Genomic DNA, 19,460 nt, shown 5'->3' on the forward strand with positions numbered 1-19,460 from the left:
TGGTGCCAAATGAGCGGGCCCAAATGAGGGCAATCTTGACAATAGTAGCTATTTCTTAGACTCCTCAGTAATACATTTTTATAAATTACTTAAATTTAAATTGGATTGTTTCAAGGTTATTTGTGTAATATCCAATGTTTCGTTTTTCATTTCTAGATTGGAAAAAAGAATCAATTGAATCAATAATATTTGCACCAAGCAGTCTGATTCTGGATACATTTATTTGCAAGAGTGAAAAAATGACAAGAAATGGCTCTGGCATGAAAGCTACATACTATAACAGTCTACAGTGACAGGCAATGGTGCACTGATTCATTCGAGTGCTGTATTTTGTTGTCCACTGTGTAATGGTTCAGTGGAAGAGCTCATACACTTGTTTGCCATTTCTAGTGTTTAAAGGCAAAATTTGTTAAAAGTTTTAGCTTGGTTGGAGCCTTTTGCAAACAAAATGTGTATTATTGACCACCGTTGACGCTATTTTGGCATTTCCTTTGAGTGTTTTGACAATTTGAAGTTTGAGCTGACAGTTGCATCCAAACAATAGAAAAAAATGTAAATGGAACAAGCTTACATTATTCAGGTGCCATCAGTAGCCTAAACTTTGTATTTTAGCAAATGTGGGCCATATTTCCTTCAAAGAAGAAAAAAACCCAGCTAATATTTTCTTATATTATTGTTTATTTGACTGAAAATATAGTAAAATGGGAGAAGTAATGTACAGTAAAATAAAAACATCATGCGTGTATGATACAATACTGAATCATCATTTAAGGAGCCATGGAAAACCTTCTTGCGGGCCACATGAAATGAAATGATCTGCATTTTATATAGCGCTTTTCAAGTCAATGACTTCCCAAAGCGCTTTACAATGTGCTCCACATTTCCCAATAGCGGCCTTGCAGCCATGTAAGGCGCTAACCTGCTTATTGGGGGTATTAGGGGTTCAGTGTCTTACCCAGGGACACTTCGACATGTAACACGGACGAGCCGGGATTCGAACTGGGATCCCAAGACGAGCGCTCTACCTCCTGAGCTACTGCCGCCCCTATCTGCCGCCACATCAGGCCCGCGGGCCTTGACTTTAAAATATATGTGCCTCAAAACAAGGGGTAACAGGCTTGGAACCACCCCAAACAAGCACACATCATAGATTTGATCTATCTATCTATCTATCTATCTATCTATCTATCTATCTATCTATCTATCTATCTATCTATCTCTCTCTCTCTCTCTCTCTCTCTCTCTCTCTCTCTCTCTCTCTCTCTATATATATATATATATATATATATATATATATATATATATATATATATATATATATATATATATATATATATAATTTATACATGCATACAATTTATATATTTTAATTCTTGACTCTATTTTAGAATTACTTGCTGCTAATGTCATTGCACTATTTTTCATTGCAGTATTGTTCTGATCCACTTACAACTTAGGCCAGTCTCTTCTAAATATTTGCCTATCTATCCTTACATCCTTTTTTTTAACTCATTTTTTTCTTTTAACGGTTGGGTGCCTCGTTTAAGGTGTCCTTAAAAAAAGTGAAAGTAGAATATTTTTTCTTTTAACTATGAGTTAATAATGCAAAACTGAATTATATATTTTTTCCCACTTTGTCCAACTGCTTTTATCTTACTTTTATCAGAGCTATTCTGGACTCATTTAACACATTAGGAAGCAGTAAAGAGGGGTTTGGGGGATGGGGAGTGGAGAGTGATTTCATTTGTTAGTGTAGCATGAAAATAGTGAAAATAAGAAAAGGACTGTTTCAAATACTGTCCAAACGCAAACCCAGTGAATGTGTCTAAGAAATGCATGTACTTACACGCTGCACACAAGCAGCTTGACAGAGGCTGCAATGATGATTTAAGCCAGAAGATGGCATCAGCAATGCAAACATTTTTAAATTCCACACAGCACCTTAAAGCCCTATCATGGAGCACCTCATGTACTCGCATAGTAAACAATGTTCACTGCGTTGTTATCAATGACCATTTTAGGGTGATGTTGTTTTGTCGAGAAGCACCCATTTTTTTGTTTTAGCCACGACAAACAAAGTTCCTCCATCACAAGTGTCAGAAAGATGTTATTTATATGGACAAAGGATAACCCCGCCGTGCCAAATCACAACGTTTCGCTCGGCCGACGCAGAGCACGGCCGACCAGGAGCACGGCCTCAGGTTATGTTCCGTAGTCCAGACCTTTAGATTTGCTTTCACACTTCCTTATTGCTTGATGGCGCTTCAGGAAAGGACATTTTCTGCCTGGCTGGCTTTTGCGCTGTTTTCGCGCTTTCATGTTTACGGATGAGCAACTGCTACGAGCGTATCTAATCAAAGAAATATTTGTTCTGTCGTCTCGCTTCGACGAGTTTGTTCCTGCATAATTTCAGTTGAACTTCTGTGTCAGCGTGTGTGCAGTAAGGTGTTTTTTTTTTTTTACAGATCTAAAATATTTCTTTGGTGGGGGGGGGGGGTTCCACTTTATAGTACAGGGGCCCCTCGGTACTCAAACATTTTTTTATTAAAACAAATCAGTATTCAAGTGAAAAAAATCCTAACTGGAACACATGTAAACATAGCCAAACGTGTTCAGTTTCAGTGTCTTCATTAAATTAATACATAAACAATCACTGATAAGTGAAATACAATAAATAAATAAATACAGTGGAACCTCGGTTCTCGACCATAATCCGTTCCAGAACCCTGTTTGAAAACCAAAATTGTTTTTCCCATTAAAAGTAATGTAAATCGTTTTAATCCGTTCCAACACCCTGAATGTTTACCATGAACGTAAACATGAAGCTAACCCAGGCTAATCTTACATGAACGTGTAAAATTAAAAAAATCAGGTCGTTTACACGTCATTTAGCACCCGGGTCTACACAAAAAGTGGTGAGTTGTTCATTGAAAAGGTGGCTCCGTTCCAACACCCTGAATGTTTTACATAAACAAAGCTAACCCAGGCTAATCGTACGTTCGCGTTATCGTAATCTTCCGTACGAAGGATTACGCTAGCATGAACGTGTAAAAATAAAAAAAAAGTATTAAGAAAAGAATTATGAATAGGATTTCTTACCTTTGTGGTGGTCAGCAGAAGCCATGCTGTATTCCCTCGAAAGATCGGAAACTCGCACACCTCTTTCATATTTAGCTTTTATGTCTTTCTTAAAGGCAATAGTTGTACGAACAACTTTTCTTTTTTCACTTGTCCTGCTTGGACCGATCTTCTTCGGAGGCATAATTAGGGGCTAAAACACTCCGTTTACCGATATTAAAAGCGAAAGCGAAAAGAAGCAAGTGTGCACGTGATAACAGTTCTTCACGAGGGGTGGGGGCAATCTACACGATCTACACCCGTACGTCGCTCAGCATTGCACCCAAGCGTACCGGCGTTCGAACTCCGATTTTTTGACCGAACAGCGAAGCCCCGATTTGTTCGAACTGAGAGGCGTTCGAAAACCGAGGTTCCACTGTACAGTAAAGTAAATAAATATATATAATATAAATAAATATAAATAATAATATGAAAATCTAAACCATAAAATTTGATTTAAAAACACAATATAAATGGAAATTCTTTCATAAATAGTTTTAGTTTTAAATATCTATTTTTATTTTTACTTGCTTTTGTTTGATTATGTCTTTTTACGATATTTATTTATTTACTTACTGGTATTGTATATTTTGTTTTGTTTTGTACATTATTTCTATCCAATCTTTATTTTTTTAAATGTATTTGTTTATGTGAATAAATAAATAAATAAACTAAAAATATTGTCAAATAAATAGCAAGATAGAATATATAAATGACATATAACATATGAATTGGAAACATGAGATTAAAGGAAATCATTTAAATTTTAATTTTTACTTTTGAATTTTTTAAACTAATTTTCACTTTTGTTTGTTGATTTATCAGTTTACTTTATGTATGTATGTATTTATTTACTTATTCACTATTTTAGTAAATTTTGTTTATGTTTTGTTTTGTAGATTTTTTCTATTAAATTGATACTTATTAATTATTTATATGTGAATACATCCATCCATTATCTGCATCGCTTATCCTCATTAGGGTCGCGTGGGTGCTGGAGCCCATCCTAGCTATCGACGGGCAGTGGGCAGGGGACACCCTGAACTGGTTGCCAGTCGCCTGGCACACAGAAACAGACAGCTCACTCGCTTATTCACACCTAGGGACAATTTGGACCGGCCAATCAACCAAACATGCATGTTTTTGGAATTTGGGAGGAAACCAGAGTGCCCGGGGGAAACCTACGCAAGCACGGGGAGAACATGCAAACTCCACACAAGAGGTTTGATCTCATCAGCTCAGAACTGTGCCGCACACGCGCTAACCACTGTTCCGCCGTGCTGCCCTATGTGAATACTTCTTTACTTAAATTTCAAAGTTTAATAATGTTCCTCAAACTAAAAAATAATAAAATAAATAAAAATAAACTACTGAAAAATAGATTAAAATATTATAAAATAATCATAAATATTGTTAAAATTGTTGAAAAAGAAAATAGAAATAATCATAAAACATTAAAACCCCAAAATACGATGAAAAATGGAAATTATAAAAATATTTTTTTTAACTTTTTAATCCTTTTACATTTTCATGATTACTTTAATAATTATTCACTATACTATTTGTCTATTACTATGTTATATTCGGTTTATTTTTATTTACATATTTTGCATTTGATCTTTAATTTTATATATATATTGTATATATTTTTATATATATAAGCCTTCAGGGTTTACTCAAGACTTAAAATGTCAAATGTAATTTTCAGTGATAAGTTTAAAGTAATAAGTTTATTCTGTTTTTATTATCAGACACCTGCAAAAGAGTTTGCATGTGATGCCTATTATACCTCGCATTTTTTGTAGTCTATTATGCACTCTTTACATCAGTCACTATCGGCCAATCAAGTTGCTGTCTTTGTAATCTAGGAGATTTAATAAAAAGAAAAGGCTCAGCAGAGTGCCTTTAGACCAGTTTGGAATTTCTTATCTTATGGTTTGGGTCCTCTCCTGTTCTCCTTGCAAGGTTAAAATTGATGTTTTTTTTTTCTCCCTTTTACGATTGTCTACATTAGCACTGGTTCTCAACTGGTTTAATTTCTGCACCCATTTCACTCAATAATAAGCAGGGCATTATTGCCATTTACTGTTAAGGAGTGTAATTGACCCTCTTTTTTTCTTCTTAGCATTGTTTTACCAAAGCAAAAGCCGGCGAACCACCTAATTGGGGTCCGCGACCCACTTTTGGGTCCAGATGGACTAGTTAGAAAAACACTGTTCTTAACTACAAACTTATTACACAGGAATGTCCGAGCGGCATCGTTAACGAGGAAACCTTCAAAGACATTTACGCCCAGTTCTTCCCACAAGGAGGTTTGTTTTCTCTCGTTCGTATGAGAAATAAAATCATTTTGGGTCACCCCTCACTATCTCCTTCTCTCCAGATGCGTCGTCATATGCTCACTTCCTCTTCAACGCCTTTGACACGGATCACAACGGCTCGGTGAGCTTTGAGGATTTCGTGATGGGTCTTTCCATCCTCCTACGGGGGACCATACAAGAGAAGCTCAACTGGGCTTTCAACCTCTATGACATCAATAAGGATGGTTACATCACCAAAGAGGTGCGGCGGGACGCCAACAGATTTGTCCAGTTTTAGAGTTTGACCCGGCAATCTTGTCTTCCACAGGAAATGTTCGACATCATGAAGGCTATCTACGACATGATGGGCAAATGCACGTACCCTGTGCTCAAAGAGGAAACGCCGCGCCAGCATGTAGAAGTTTTCTTTCAGGCAAGTGTGAAATCTTCATCCCAGTATCATAAGGCCTAATATTCAAGGGAAGTAATGTTATGTATTTTATTACGCCTCCACACATTCCAAAGTACCCACAACTTTTCTAAACCTAAAGAAATATTGATAGGAACCAATAGGTGGAACTAATGTGTCTGTGTTAGGAGTTGACTTCGGACATTAAACCTAAGCCCTAAACCCTAACCCCAATCTGCGAAACTATTTACTGTACTTCTAATCCCAGCCCTTTGACCTAACCCCAACCCCCAATTTTTAACTCCTTACCCCTAAAACTACGCATTATCCTTACAAAATTTGAGCCCAGACACCTTACTTATATGATCAAAAATGACAAAACTAACTTAAAATTGACAATAGGTTTCGATTCGAGATTATGCCTGAGAAACTGTGACCAACTGGCAAAGGATAGTTTTGATCAACGGAACTCTGGGTTATGAAGCCCGGTCAGGACCAGAATCGCTAGATGCAGGACGTTGAACCCGTAGTTTTCTGCTGGCTGAATCCGACCGGCTTGGCTGGTGGCTCAATCAGGACTTGAACGTTGGCTAAGCAAGGCGATCTTGCTCCTTGCTCACAGGACTTGCTCAGAACCGTTTTACTCGCTTGCTAGAGAGGTCTTTGTCCTTTAATCCTTGCTAGTCACTTGCTCCAACAGAACTTTGGTTTCTTGTTGAGCGAGAATTCTTGCACCTTTGCTGGCCTCAAAATAAAATTTAGGTCTCTTTCTCAGCTTGACCTACTTGCATGCTCAGTCGCTTTCACAGAACTCTTTGGTTGCTTGCTGGAGAGGAGTTGGGTCCTTTTCTCCTTGCTAGCCTTGGCTAAGCCACACCAGTCTTGCCCCCTCGCTTGCCCCAACAAAACTTAACCGCAGGTGTGTGCAGTCCAAGCTTGCACAGCTTAGGCCAGCCTCCAAGGGGGTTGTAAGGCACCTGCATGAATGTCCTTTGTTCTACGACGGTGAGATAACACTAAACCCTACATTCACGACCAGTGCCACACCAGCCAATTCAATCATTTTAAATAACTGAATTAGGGCTACCATGGGATTCAGTGCACATTTGACATGATTTCATCATTTTTTCAAATTTGCAAAACAGAATGCTGACCCAACGTTGAAACCTATACACCCCGTAAACCTAAACCCTTCCCGAAGGTAAAAAAAGTCTCTCTTAACAAGAAACCAAAGTTCTGTTGAAGGAAGCAGCTAGCAAGACTCAAAGGACCAAGTCCTTTACAGGAAGCAAAGCCTTTGCACAGTACTTTTAATCCCAAACCTCTAATCTATAATCAAACTATAAACCCCAACAGAATCCAGCCTACATATTGATATGGTTATAAACTACAGTACAGTAGAGTTCAGGACTGCGCCCGAAAAAAATAAGACCAAATTAGCAGAGGTTGGTTTCAAGCCACCAAAATCTGGCTTATGGGCTGAGCACACTTATGTTGCACCAATTTACTAGTTGTGACAGATTTTGATCATGACCCTGTAAGCCTAAACCTTAAACCGTGACGTTACAATTCTGAACCCTATAGCCTGACATTAAAAGTTATCCCTTAACTTTTACCACCCTAACCCTAAAAACTACCCTCAACTGAACATAAATTGAGCCAAGACACCTTATTGACATGTTTTGAAATGTCACTTATAACTTGAAATTGACAAAAAGTTTAGTTTCTGGACTTTGTCTAGCAGAGAAGGGTTTCAGTCCATCAACCTCTAGAATCTAGAGCCAACAGCTCTCAACCTTTGTTGCGACCAAAATATATTTATTTTTTGACTTTAGGGGACATACCCACCTCTTTTTTTACTATTTTTTTTGTGTGAACCTTTGTTGAAAAATCCTGAAATGCTTAAGCCACAACTGCCCAGAATCTGATCAACCTTACATTAATTTATTTCATATGTTAGCATATTTTGGTTTTGTTTTGTTTACTTCTATCTTTGTATCTTTTCTTTATCTTTGACTTTTTATGTTGCTACTAGCGTTTCAAAACTTAAAGCATTAACTTTTAAAACTTAAAATAAAATATGAATGAATCCTTGAGCACATTAAAAGTCAAGTATTTTTAAGGATTTTCAAGCAATCGTGTAAACCCTTTTCATATCTACTCTGGGTTGACTAGAGTCTAGATGATGGTCCCAGCAATCTTCTGCTGTGCTGCTCCACTAGTCATAACAGACTTTTGATTATAACCCCGTAAACAACACCCTTAACCCTGAATGCTTAACTCTGACACTATATACTGTACTTCTAATCCCAACTCTCTAACCTAACTTTAAACCTTAACCTCAATATTTTAATCCCCTGACCCGAAAAACTAACCTTAGCCCGTTGTGGCTTGGTTGGGTGGTTGGATTCCTTAACCACCGGGGTCGTAGGGGCACCCTTTCCTGCCCTTTGTCTTGGGCAAGTACAGCCTAGTGGTGCTCATCCCTCTCCAGGCCAACAAATGTTTCCATCAGGTCGCCCTGACATCACATGTGATGAAGACCATGGAGCGGCTGCTGCTGCACCACCTGAGGCTACAGGTCCGTCACGCCATCGACCCACTGCAATTTGCTTACCAGGAGAAGGTGGGAGTGGAGGATGCTATAGTATACATGTTACACTGATCCCTCTCTCACCTGGATAGGGCTAAGGGGGCTGTGAGGATTACATTTTTGGACTTCTCCAGTGCCTTCAATACCATACAGCCTCTGCTACTGAGCAGGAAACTGACAGAGATGGGAGTTAGCTCACACCTTACAGAATGGATTACTGACTACCTGACAGGCAGACCCCAGTATGTGAAACAGGGGGGCTGTACATCGGACACTGTGGTTAGCAGCACAGGATCTCCGCAGGGGACCGTGCTCTCTCCGTTCCTATTCACTCTATATACATCGGACTTTAAGTACAACTCTGAGTCCTGCCATGTGCAAAAGTTTGCCGACGACACTGCGATCGTGGGATGTATCAGAAATGGGCAGGAGGAGGAGTACAGGAAATTGATTCAGGACTTTGTCTGATGGAGCGACGCAAACCACCTGCACCTGAACACCACCAAGACCAGGGAGATGGTGGTGGACTGCAGGAGAACCAGAACTCACCCGGTTGCTGTAACCATCAAAGGAGAATGCGTAGAATTTGTCCAGACCTACAAATACCTGGGTGTGCAGCTGGACAACAAACTGGACTGGACTGCCAACACAGAAGCTCTATGTAGGAAAGGGCAAAGCCGACTTTACTTTCTCAGAAGGCTGGCCTCCTTCAAAATCTGCAAAAAGCTCCTGAAAATATTCTATGAGACAGTGGTGGCAAGCGCCCTCTTCTATGCGACAGCGTGTTGGGGAGGCAGCGTCAAGAAGGATGCCTCTCGTCTCAATAAACTGGCTAGGAAAGCAAACTCTGTTGTGGGCAAAGAGCTGGACAGCCTAACAACAGTAGCTGAGAGACGGGCACTGGAAAAAACTGCAGTCAATCATGGACAATCCATCGCATCCACTACACAGCATTATCTCCAGACAGAAGAGCAGTTTCAGCGACAGACTGCTGTCACTGTCTTGTACTACGGACAGACTGAAGAGATCTTTTCTTCCTCATGCCATGAGGCTCTTTAACGCTACCCGGCAGAGTAAAAGCCCACAGTAAACCACACCACCTACATTGCATATTACCGAATCTTATTGTAATATGTATTTTGTGTAGCACTATTTAGTTATTCTATATAACACGCTACAGTGGGCATTTGCACGTCACACTGGGTATTTGTATATTGTATTCTTTTGGCTTTATTATTGTACTGTTCTCAGCTCAGGGATGCTGCTGGAAATGTGAATTTCCCTTCGGGGATGAATAAAGTATCTATCTATCTATCTATCTATCTATCTATCTATCTATCTATCTATCTATCTATCTATCTATCTATCTATCTATCTATCTATCTATCTATCTATCTATCTATCTATCTATCTATCTATCTATCTATCTATCTATCTATCTATCTATCTATCTATCTATCTATCTATCTATCTATCTATCTATCTATCTATCTATCTATCTATCTATCTATCTATCTATCTATCTATCTATCTATCTATCTATCTATCTATCTATCTATCTAGAACCTTAACCTTTACAAAAATTAACCCCAGAAACTTTTGCGAAATGGTTAAAATAACACAACTAACATGAACATAACAAAAGGTTCAGTTCTTGGACTGTGCCTGAAAAAAAACCTAATCCAAATGGCTGAGGATGATTTTTATCTTCTGGGTTATGGATTTAATACGCCTGCACTGATCCACAGTACTGGTGTTTAATCATAACCCCATAAACCTAAACCCTTACACTGTATACTGCTAATACCAAATTTCCAACCTAACCCTAAACCGTAACTCCCCCGTAACCCTAAAAGCTTTCCTTAACCAAACAAAAGTTAAGCCCCAACACCGTATTTACTTGGTTAGAATTGACAGTACTAAATTGAAATTGACAAAATATTTGGATTCTGGACTGTTTTGTTTCATGATGCCATCAGCTCACAGTATTTAAAATTGCTATACAGTGACGTGTTACGCAGGCTCCTGATTTATTTTGTGATTTTGACTCATTTACATATTTGAAACATGTTTAATCAGAGCACGAGTGACATTTCTGAGGGTGTAGCTGATCAGATGACAAATGTTATTCAGGAGATAGGACATACATTGGCTGATAGCATTTTCTCACGTATACAGTCACACAATACAGTAGCTCCTAGCGCTGCTGCCACACAAGATGTAGCAAACACATTGAGTAAGCCAGGTTATGTGTCAGATGTAACACAGGTTGAGGTGGTTACACAGAGAAAGGTTAAAGAACCACCATCATTTAATGGGGATGGCTCAGACTCAATAAAATTACATGAGTGGGAAGATCTAATGAAGACATTTATTAAGAAGAGTAATGTGAGACTTGAAGAGCAAGCAGAGGAAATCCAAATGCATTTGAGAGGAAAAGCTAAAGATGTAGTTAGGTTTGGCATTAGAAACAGTAATATAGACGTCTATACCCGCCCTGACATGATTTATAGTCTCCTCAGGAAACACTTTAGCTGTACCAAGTACTCTGCTGTCCCTTTAGCTGACTTTTATTCAACTTTGCCCAAACACCAGGAGGACCCCTATGACTACTGGCTGAGACTAAACAGAGCAGCTGACCTTGCCTCTGAGTGCTTGAGTGAGCAGGGCAAAACATTTGACAACCCTGAAATAGAGGTCACTCGCATGTTTATTAGGAACTGCCCATGCAAGGAACTGGCACTCACTTACAGATCAAAAACCATCGAAAAGTGGTCAGCATGTGAGGTACTAGAGGTGCTGAATGAATACCACGCTGAGAAGAGCTACAAAGCAGATTCCCTACAACAACCTGCGAATAGAGCGGAAATTGCCGTACACAAAGCTGAGGTGAACCATGGTCCAACCCTCATGCACGAGCCACCTCAGACTTCGAGCCCACAGTATGTCTCTCTAACGGACGTTATTAGTATGTTGGAGAAGGTTCTGATACGTGTTACCTCAAACCAGTTTCAAGGGAGAAGGCGAGCTCCAACCAGGCGACCTGGAGACAGAATTAATGGTTTCACTGACAAGCCATGTATCATTTGCAAAGAAGTCGAACACAGTGCTCTCTCTCATTGCCGAGACAAAAACCTTTGCTTTCACTGCCATGCCCCAGGGCATTCTCGACGTGATTGTCCAGTGACGAAAGTTGTCCCACTGCCTCAGGGAAACTAACTGATCTGCGCTTAGGGGAGAACAGTGCAGATCAACTGAGTATACCTCCCACCACTAGTGTGACGCCTGACATGCAAGATAATAAATCAATTTATGAGTTGTATAGCAACAAGATACCTCCATCGAAGAAGCTGATCTTTCAGGGGTTTCAGAGAATAGCGGAGACTGACGAACTGTTTTACACACCTGTACTTGTGCAAGAAGGCCCCACTTTCAGAGCGCTATTGGACAGCGGGTCGATGGCTTGTACAGTAAGTGAGGACACGGCTAAGTCCCTCCTGCAGCAATTCCCTGATATGATGAGTTACACGGCCGATAATTATGTCATTGTAGGCTGCGGTGGACACCAAGTTTCTCCCAGAGACATGTACGACATTCACGCCACAGTTTACGGGTGCCAAATGGTAATACCAGTAATGGTGGTGCCAGGCCAGACAGAACAGATGATCCTTGGCAGCAATGCCATCAAACATATTTTGACTCAATTGAAAAGTACAGATGGCTATTGGAGATTAGTTTCCACTCCTGACAACGGTCTGTCCGATCACCACAGTCAATTCCTGTCAATGCTTTCCAACACAGAGAGATGGAGAGGTGATTGCATTCCTGACAAGGTAGGGACAGTAAAAATCAAGAGTTGCGTGACGCTGAATCCACGGACCGAGTACGTTATTTGGGGCAAGTTACCTGAGTTGGCCGGGACGTCTGCGGGCAGCACAGTGGTCGTTGAGCCAACCCAATCAAAGGCCGGGCCCAGACAAGTCCTTGTCGGACGAGTTGTTACTCCACTCTGGGGAGATGGATGGGTGCCTGTTAAAGTCTTTAATCCCACGGACAGAGTTGTTGTGCTGAGGAGAAACAGGAAAATTGCAGATGTGTCTCCTTGTATCGCAGCGGAAGACCTGCCCAATGCAGAGGAGGTCAAGTGCAACGTGCAGAGTGTACAGAGCAAAGAGGTCCGACCCAGGTCAGAAGAGGACATGATGCGTACATTGGAAGCTCTGGGACTGCAAGACATTGACCTGAAGTCATGTGAGGTTTCGCTGCAGTGTAAAGACAAGCTCCTTCATATCATCGAACAATTCGAGTCAATCTTTTCTCGCCATAAAATGGACTGTGGAGAGGCCAAAGAGTTTGTACATCGTATCCACCTTGTTGATGATAAGCCGTTCCGTCTACCCTACAGACGTATACCACCAAGTCAGTATGAAAAATTGAGGACGACTCTGAACGAGATGGAAGAGAAAGGAATTATTCAGAAGTCGACTAGCGACTATGCATCTGCGCTTGTTCTCATATGGAAGCGGAATGGAGAACTAAGGGTATGCACTGATTTCAGAAGGCTTAATGTAAGAACAATAAAGGATGCCAGAGGAGGCCATTGGTTGAAAGGAAGACACTTTACCACGTGGACCGACAATAACCCACTGACATACATTTTGACCAAACCAAGACTTGATGCGTGTGAACAGCGGTGGGTAGCGAAGCTAGCTGCATACAATTTTGACCTGAAGTACATTCCCGGCCCAAAGAACATCGTAGCCGACGCTCTGAGCCGTGAGCCATTTGTACGGTCATGTGTGAGTCATCGCCTTGTTACCGAGCCCTATACTTCGCTCTTGGACCAAGTCAACGGGGTGAACAACAGTACTGTGCAAGAGGTGTTCAGAGTATCCAACAATTGTCACGCTGTTGTAGACGAGAGTGCTGGGACATCAGACGAGTCAGTAAAAAGGGCAATTCCATCAGGCTCCAATGGTTCTGTGACATCAGAAGAGGTTGCTGCTGTCTTCAGTGCTCAGTCCACTGGTGGCGTGGGTCAAGTGATGGGAACAGATGCCAACTTCAATCTTCTGCAGAAGGGAGATCAGTCAACGGCACTCCCACAGAGTCAGCTTGTTGGTTTACAAGAACAGGACAACACAATAAGCAGAACCATGTACTTTGTGCATAGACACAAGAGACCCAGCAGAAAAAGCTAATGTTGTGACTCATCCATTTGCAGGTAAATTTTACCCATTTTTATACTCATTATTGTTTTTATTCCTATTTTTCATATACATTAAAAAAAGGATGATGTTGGTTAAAATTCAGAGTAAAGAAAAACATGTTGAATTCATTGTAAACGTTAAAAATCCACTATACGATCTCTTGTTAAAAGTATCTTGTTAAAATGCAAAGATTTATAAATGTATTGTGATATTCTCAAAATGTATTTTCTGTAAAGTGAAAAGACAGCTCTTTGATATGCTTTGTTGTCAGTTTTACCAGAGTACTACAAAGAGATCAAAGAGATCAGACCCAGCAGAAAAAGCTAATGTTGTGACTCATCCATTTGCAGAAACTGTAATAATAAAAACCTCATCATCCAGTCCAGCGTGAATGTGGATCTTTGGTGGGACACGTACACCGCGGTTACATTGGTTCACCATTGTTCTGCCGTCTTTTTCAATGAAATGGACGTTGTAATAAAGCAAAAAGTCTGCAAAAAAAACTGCTGCATGCACGTGGTTATGACTACACGATAGGGGACTTGGGCAAGAAAGAACAGCGTTATTGTTACAGTGTTAATGTTACTGTGTACCTGACTTGTTAACCTGACTGCCCATTTTGCGCATCTGGTTAGCTACTCTTCTTGCACTATCGGCACTATGGTAAAATACTATACGTAGCCAAAATACAATACAACATTATTTATATCTGTACATTCAAGGAAACTGTGGGGGTCAGATGCATCGACATTTCGTTCTGTATACACGTGTACTAGAATGACAATAAAGTAGATCTGAATCTGAATCTGAATCTGAATCTGAATCTGTGCCTGAGAAATCTGGTCCAGTTAGCAGAGCATGGTTTCAGTCAATCTACCTCTGGATTATGGAACCAGCATGCTTCCTCTGCACTACTCTGATACACATAATATAATTTGAATCATAACTCTTTGAACCTAAACTCTAATCCATGAATCCTAAACCCTGACTCCATATAATGTACTCTACTCCCAATGGTCTAACCTGACCCTAAACCTTAACTCCTAACTTTTACCACCCTTACCCTAAAAACGAACCTTAACCAAACAAACACTGTTGTTTTAAGTTGTCTATATGTGCCCTAAATTTGTGTAGGGATGGACTTCTAACTAATTAAGAGTTTTCGTCTTCTTCCTCCCCGCCCAGCAGAAAATGGATAAGAACAAAGATGGTGTGGTGACCATAGATGAGTTCATCGACTGCTGCCAAAATGTAAGTGAGGTGGGGTTTAATCATCCCCTGTGACTTCTGTCCATGTGCTAACTGTTATGTTCTCTTTTTGGTCGTAGGATGAAAACATCATGCACTCCATGCACCTCTTCGAAAACGTCCTCTAGCTTCCGGAAATGTTTTTATTATCAAGCATCGATTTTGGTCTTTTCCTCCCGGGCGACTTCTCGATGATCATCATGGTCCCCTTCATCGATGTTCCTCTGTTTTATAATGCCTGTGTTAGAATAGTGCCCTCCATCTTGTTTTGAATGAATTTTATATGCCACGGAAGTGATGAATGTTATAGTGATACCTTGGTACTCGACCTTAATTAGTTTGGGATAAAACACCGAATTGTCCGAATACCGAAAAAAAAGAAATTCCTTCAGGAAGTCATGGAATTTATTTTTATACGTTCCCAAGCATTCCAAAACACACGAAATATGAATGAAACATGTACTGTATGATAATTATCATAATGTATTCGTAATAAAGGTTAAATATAATAAGGTGAAAAATCTGAAACATATTTATGCATTTTCTCATGTATTTATTTTGGTCTTTCCACTAATTTCGAGACAATAAGGCACACCTCAAAGTAGAAACTGACACGCTGATTTCTGTATTTTATATTATGGTTGTAAATATGGCTTGAATGCAAGAAATACGGTCGGGAGAAAACCTCAATGAGAAGAAAGTCAGCGCCCTTGTTCTCTGCGCTTGTGACGGTGCCATCGTAACTGTACTTTTGTACTTTGTAGGTAAATATAAACACACTTTTGAAGCCTACCGGTGGTAAAGTTAACAATCAAAGGATGCTGTAATTCCGAGTATGCTTTTAATAATCTTGTAACGACAACTGAGATACAAAATTGTTCTTTTGTAACATGTTACTCCCAACACTGCAGACGATGGAATAAGGAAACATCATCAAAATGTTCGAACAGTGCACCAAAACATGAAGACTACCCCAAAATGGAGAAATTGATCTTTGAGCGGGTTAAAGCCCAGAGACAAAATGGATAAGGAGTGTCTCAGATAAGTGTTTGTCTGCAAGCTCTCAAGATTGTAAAAGCCAAGAAATATTCTTCCTCAGGTCGGTGTACACGTTTTCTTCTATTTATTTAGTATGTGGCTATCTAAAGCAGTGTCTTATATGTGATGTAGGTTTATATGACAGTATATACAGTGTTTTATAGCTACTGTCATGCGTTCAATGAGCGTTATATGCCACAGACTTGGAGGATGTGACAAATGTGAAACTTGATAGCTTAGTTACGTTATTATTGGCAAAAATTTTCAAAAAAATCATCATGTGTTGTCGGATTGACACGCTTCTTAATAAATAAATAATGCTAACCGAGTAGCCAAGATGGCTGCTTATCGCAATTGGCTAGACGTCAGAAATCCAATTTTGATTTATGCATTAATAGCAACAAATGGCAGGATTGATCCTCCATACTTTTTTGTCCTTATTGGTTAAAAAACGCTACAATTGAACTTCACTGAGGCTTGTCATAAAATATAAGTTGCTGACTATAAGACCAGTTTCTTTTCTTGGATGAATGTGTTTGTACCTTTTGCCTTGATATGCCTTCATAATCTGTACCCAAACATTTTGACACATACAAATTAATGATATTATTTTTATACATGACTACATATTCCAATAAATCAATAGAACATGTTCATAAAATGACGATAGCCATTGAGATGTGTACATAATAAAGAGTAAACCTAATAAAGAGAAAATATGACAATTTGAAAGCATTTACTGTACCTTTCATTAGCAGTTCGATGACAGAAACTCGTTTACTATTCTCGTATTTGATTCCCTTTGTTGTTCTCACACTTTTTTTCTCTCACTAACTTTCTTTGGACCCGTTAGTATACGCATTATTATTGTTATTATGTATAAAAGGCATAAAATCACAGGAAATTCTTAGCACATGTTGTCGTACTGACGATGTTTGATGCTGCTACCTGAGTAGCCAAGATGGCCGATTGCTCTGCTAGCATTTGGCTGTTTTCACGTTTGTGCGAGTCCTGATATTTTATTCAAATGACAATTCATGGATCCCTTGACCACCTGGGTAGTAGAGACATCGCTTCCTGTGTTGTGTCTTGGGCAAGTACTGCCTGGCGGTGCCAGTCCCTCTTCAGGCTGTTTTTAGGGATAGATTTTGTTCACCCCACATTAAACAGATTGCCCTGGTTTTACCGGTAGCATGACAAGCCTCCTGATTTGACTCAGATGCAGCACCTTCATCATTTGGTTGCCAATGTTGTTCGGTGTAAAACTTTCAAACCCTTTTTTCACAGACAAGCCAGACCTTAGAGTTGATGGGCAAATACAGAAGCAGAAAAAACTCAAATTTTTGGGTTAAATACAAGTTTATTCGAATACAAAGTCATTCGAGTACCGAGGTATCACGGAAAAATGTACTCATGTCAGGGTAAAAAAATGAGGGAAACATGACTTTGAGTCCTTTTTTTTCAACCCATTTAAAAATGAAAGTGAGCTTGGATGTCTACCAGGCCTAAACCGGGCACGGAGAAAGCTACGGTGGCTCTTAAGTGACAAAGGGCATTGAATTCCCGTTTTGTTAGGCTGTGTTTAAGTTTGGATTTTTCATTTGAACACATAGGGAAACATTACTCCTAGTTTTTGGTTTGAATACAGATTTGTTCGCGAATCGAGGATTTATTGAATTATTAAACGTAGCTCATTGCACATTAAGTGGTTTCTAAAAGTGTTTTGTTTTTTTAACACACATCTTCCTCCAAAAACATTATTTTTTTGGGTGTTCAATAACTTTAAAGGGACAGTGTGTATTATTGAACTACTTACTACATGTTGCTGTATCTAGTAGTGCTAATAAAAAACAGTTTATAAGGACGAATATAAACTACAGACACTCAAAGTGACCAAATCACACAAATTTTCAAGAAAAAGATGGCTGACAATTGCGTCAGCTCCCTCTTAGTGAGCCTCATGTTGTCGAAAAATAGTTCAATTTCCTGACCTACAATTAATTTACAAGATATACATGGCTTCGGCAATTAATGGATTTTTGCTTATTATTTGAATCAATATATATTTTTTAAATTAATACGTTTTAGGAGGCGCTAGACAACACACACCGCCCCTTTAAGTTTGAAATATTAAAAAAGGACGTCTCAATACAAATGAATAATATGAAATATGTATATAGAGTAGTTCAATGAAATGCTGAAATTGAATGCCAGAATAAAAGCAGTGTTGGATATGAATGCTTACTTCACATAAGCACACTGTCGATATAAATGTACTCGTATATTATACAAAAAAACATTTGTTTCCTTTCTCAAATATTGCCTTTTTGTTTCATTTATACAATGCATTATGGGTTTGTACATCTCGTTTGATTACTGTTGAAAATCTCAATTAGTCGTCTGTCAACGTGGAGCATTTCTACATACATGTAAATAGAAAATGTGAAAATAAATAAATAAATCAGAAGTCTCTCATTTGCTTTTAAACATGAGATGCAGTCGGGCAAAAAAGTGGGTATCCTTTTTTTGGTGATCTGCTGCTCCCTTGTGGCTCAACAGGAATGATACCAGAAGTGATATTGTCATTCGCTAATTCGATTCCCAAGTGTATTGCAGATTGAAACATATTCCACAATCCATTATCCCAGTCCCATGGTGCGAGCAGGGAACAGCAGAAGGCACTTAAATTAGAAGATGCGTTGTTCTGGCCTGCCTATAATGAAATGCACGGTTGTGGCTGTGATACATTATCAGTTAACAATTGCGAAGAAGGGGGACTCAGAGAGAAAATTTGTGCCATGCGTGGCAGGCTTTGTGATGGTCTTCCTGCCTAACATAAATTGCGCAGTTGTAGCCACAATCCCTTATCCCCGGTCGACCACAGCTGAGAGTAGGGGTTGGCAAAGCACATTTTTTGTCGGGTTCTGGCCGCTGAAGTATGCCATTCTGGCCCGTCTAAAATGAACTACACCATTTTGGCCGCGATCCATTATCCCCAGTCGAGCATTGTTGAGAGCTGGGGCCTAGACAGCCAATTTGGTGTCTTTCTTGGCGGCTCCTTATTACGTTCTTTCTCAAAAGCACCCCAGGCGACAATTGCTAAGAGGGCAGGTTGAAAAAACTTATAGTAGACCACGGATAAAGAGTAGGGGCCAGAAGAGCATTTTTCCTGGTTTGGGCCGCTGAAACCTGCATTGTGGCCTACCTGAAATGAACTGCACCTTTTTGGCTGCAATCCATTAACCCCAATTGACTACTGCTGAAAGAGGGGACAGAGAGCAAATTTGTGTCATGTCTGGTGGCTACTTTTCTCCATTACGTACTTTTAAAGTGAAACACAAGGTTGTTGCTGTGATTCATTATCCCCAGTTTACTATTGATGAGAGCAGGGGTCGGAAAAAGACGTGCCATTGTGGGCCGCCAAAACAAACTGCACCATTTTGCCCGTCATCCATTATCCCCAGTCAACATTGATGAGCGCGGAGACCAAGAGAACAAATCTGTGTCGTGCATGGCGCCTCTTATTTTATGTTCTTTCTGCCGCC

The 19,460-nt window shown here is 39.8% G+C and overlaps 1 protein-coding gene across 2 annotated transcripts in view; it reads left to right on the forward strand.

Moving 5' to 3' along the window:
• The window catches only part of kcnip4a (potassium voltage-gated channel interacting protein 4a), a 79,509-nt gene extending 61,127 nt beyond the window's left edge, over window positions 1–18,382 (forward strand). For both annotated transcript variants that reach the window (XM_088346658.1, XM_088346659.1), the window contains exons 3-7: window positions 5,360–5,429; window positions 5,501–5,679; window positions 5,746–5,850; window positions 14,818–14,880; window positions 14,958–18,382. In XM_088346658.1, coding sequence (XP_088202784.1) covers window positions 5,360–5,429; window positions 5,501–5,679; window positions 5,746–5,850; window positions 14,818–14,880; window positions 14,958–15,005 — 465 coding nt within the window. In that variant the 3' untranslated portion in view covers window positions 15,006–18,382. The remainder of the gene's footprint in view (window positions 1–5,359; window positions 5,430–5,500; window positions 5,680–5,745; window positions 5,851–14,817; window positions 14,881–14,957) is intronic.
• The last annotated feature ends 1,078 nt before the right edge of the window (window positions 18,383–19,460 follow it).

The sequence above is a fragment of the Urocampus carinirostris genome, chromosome 11 (assembly GCF_059441175.1).
Source record: "Urocampus carinirostris isolate Australia breed hairy pipefish chromosome 11, RoL_Ucar_1.0, whole genome shotgun sequence".
In the NCBI taxonomy this organism is placed as follows: Eukaryota; Metazoa; Chordata; class Actinopteri; order Syngnathiformes; family Syngnathidae; genus Urocampus; species Urocampus carinirostris.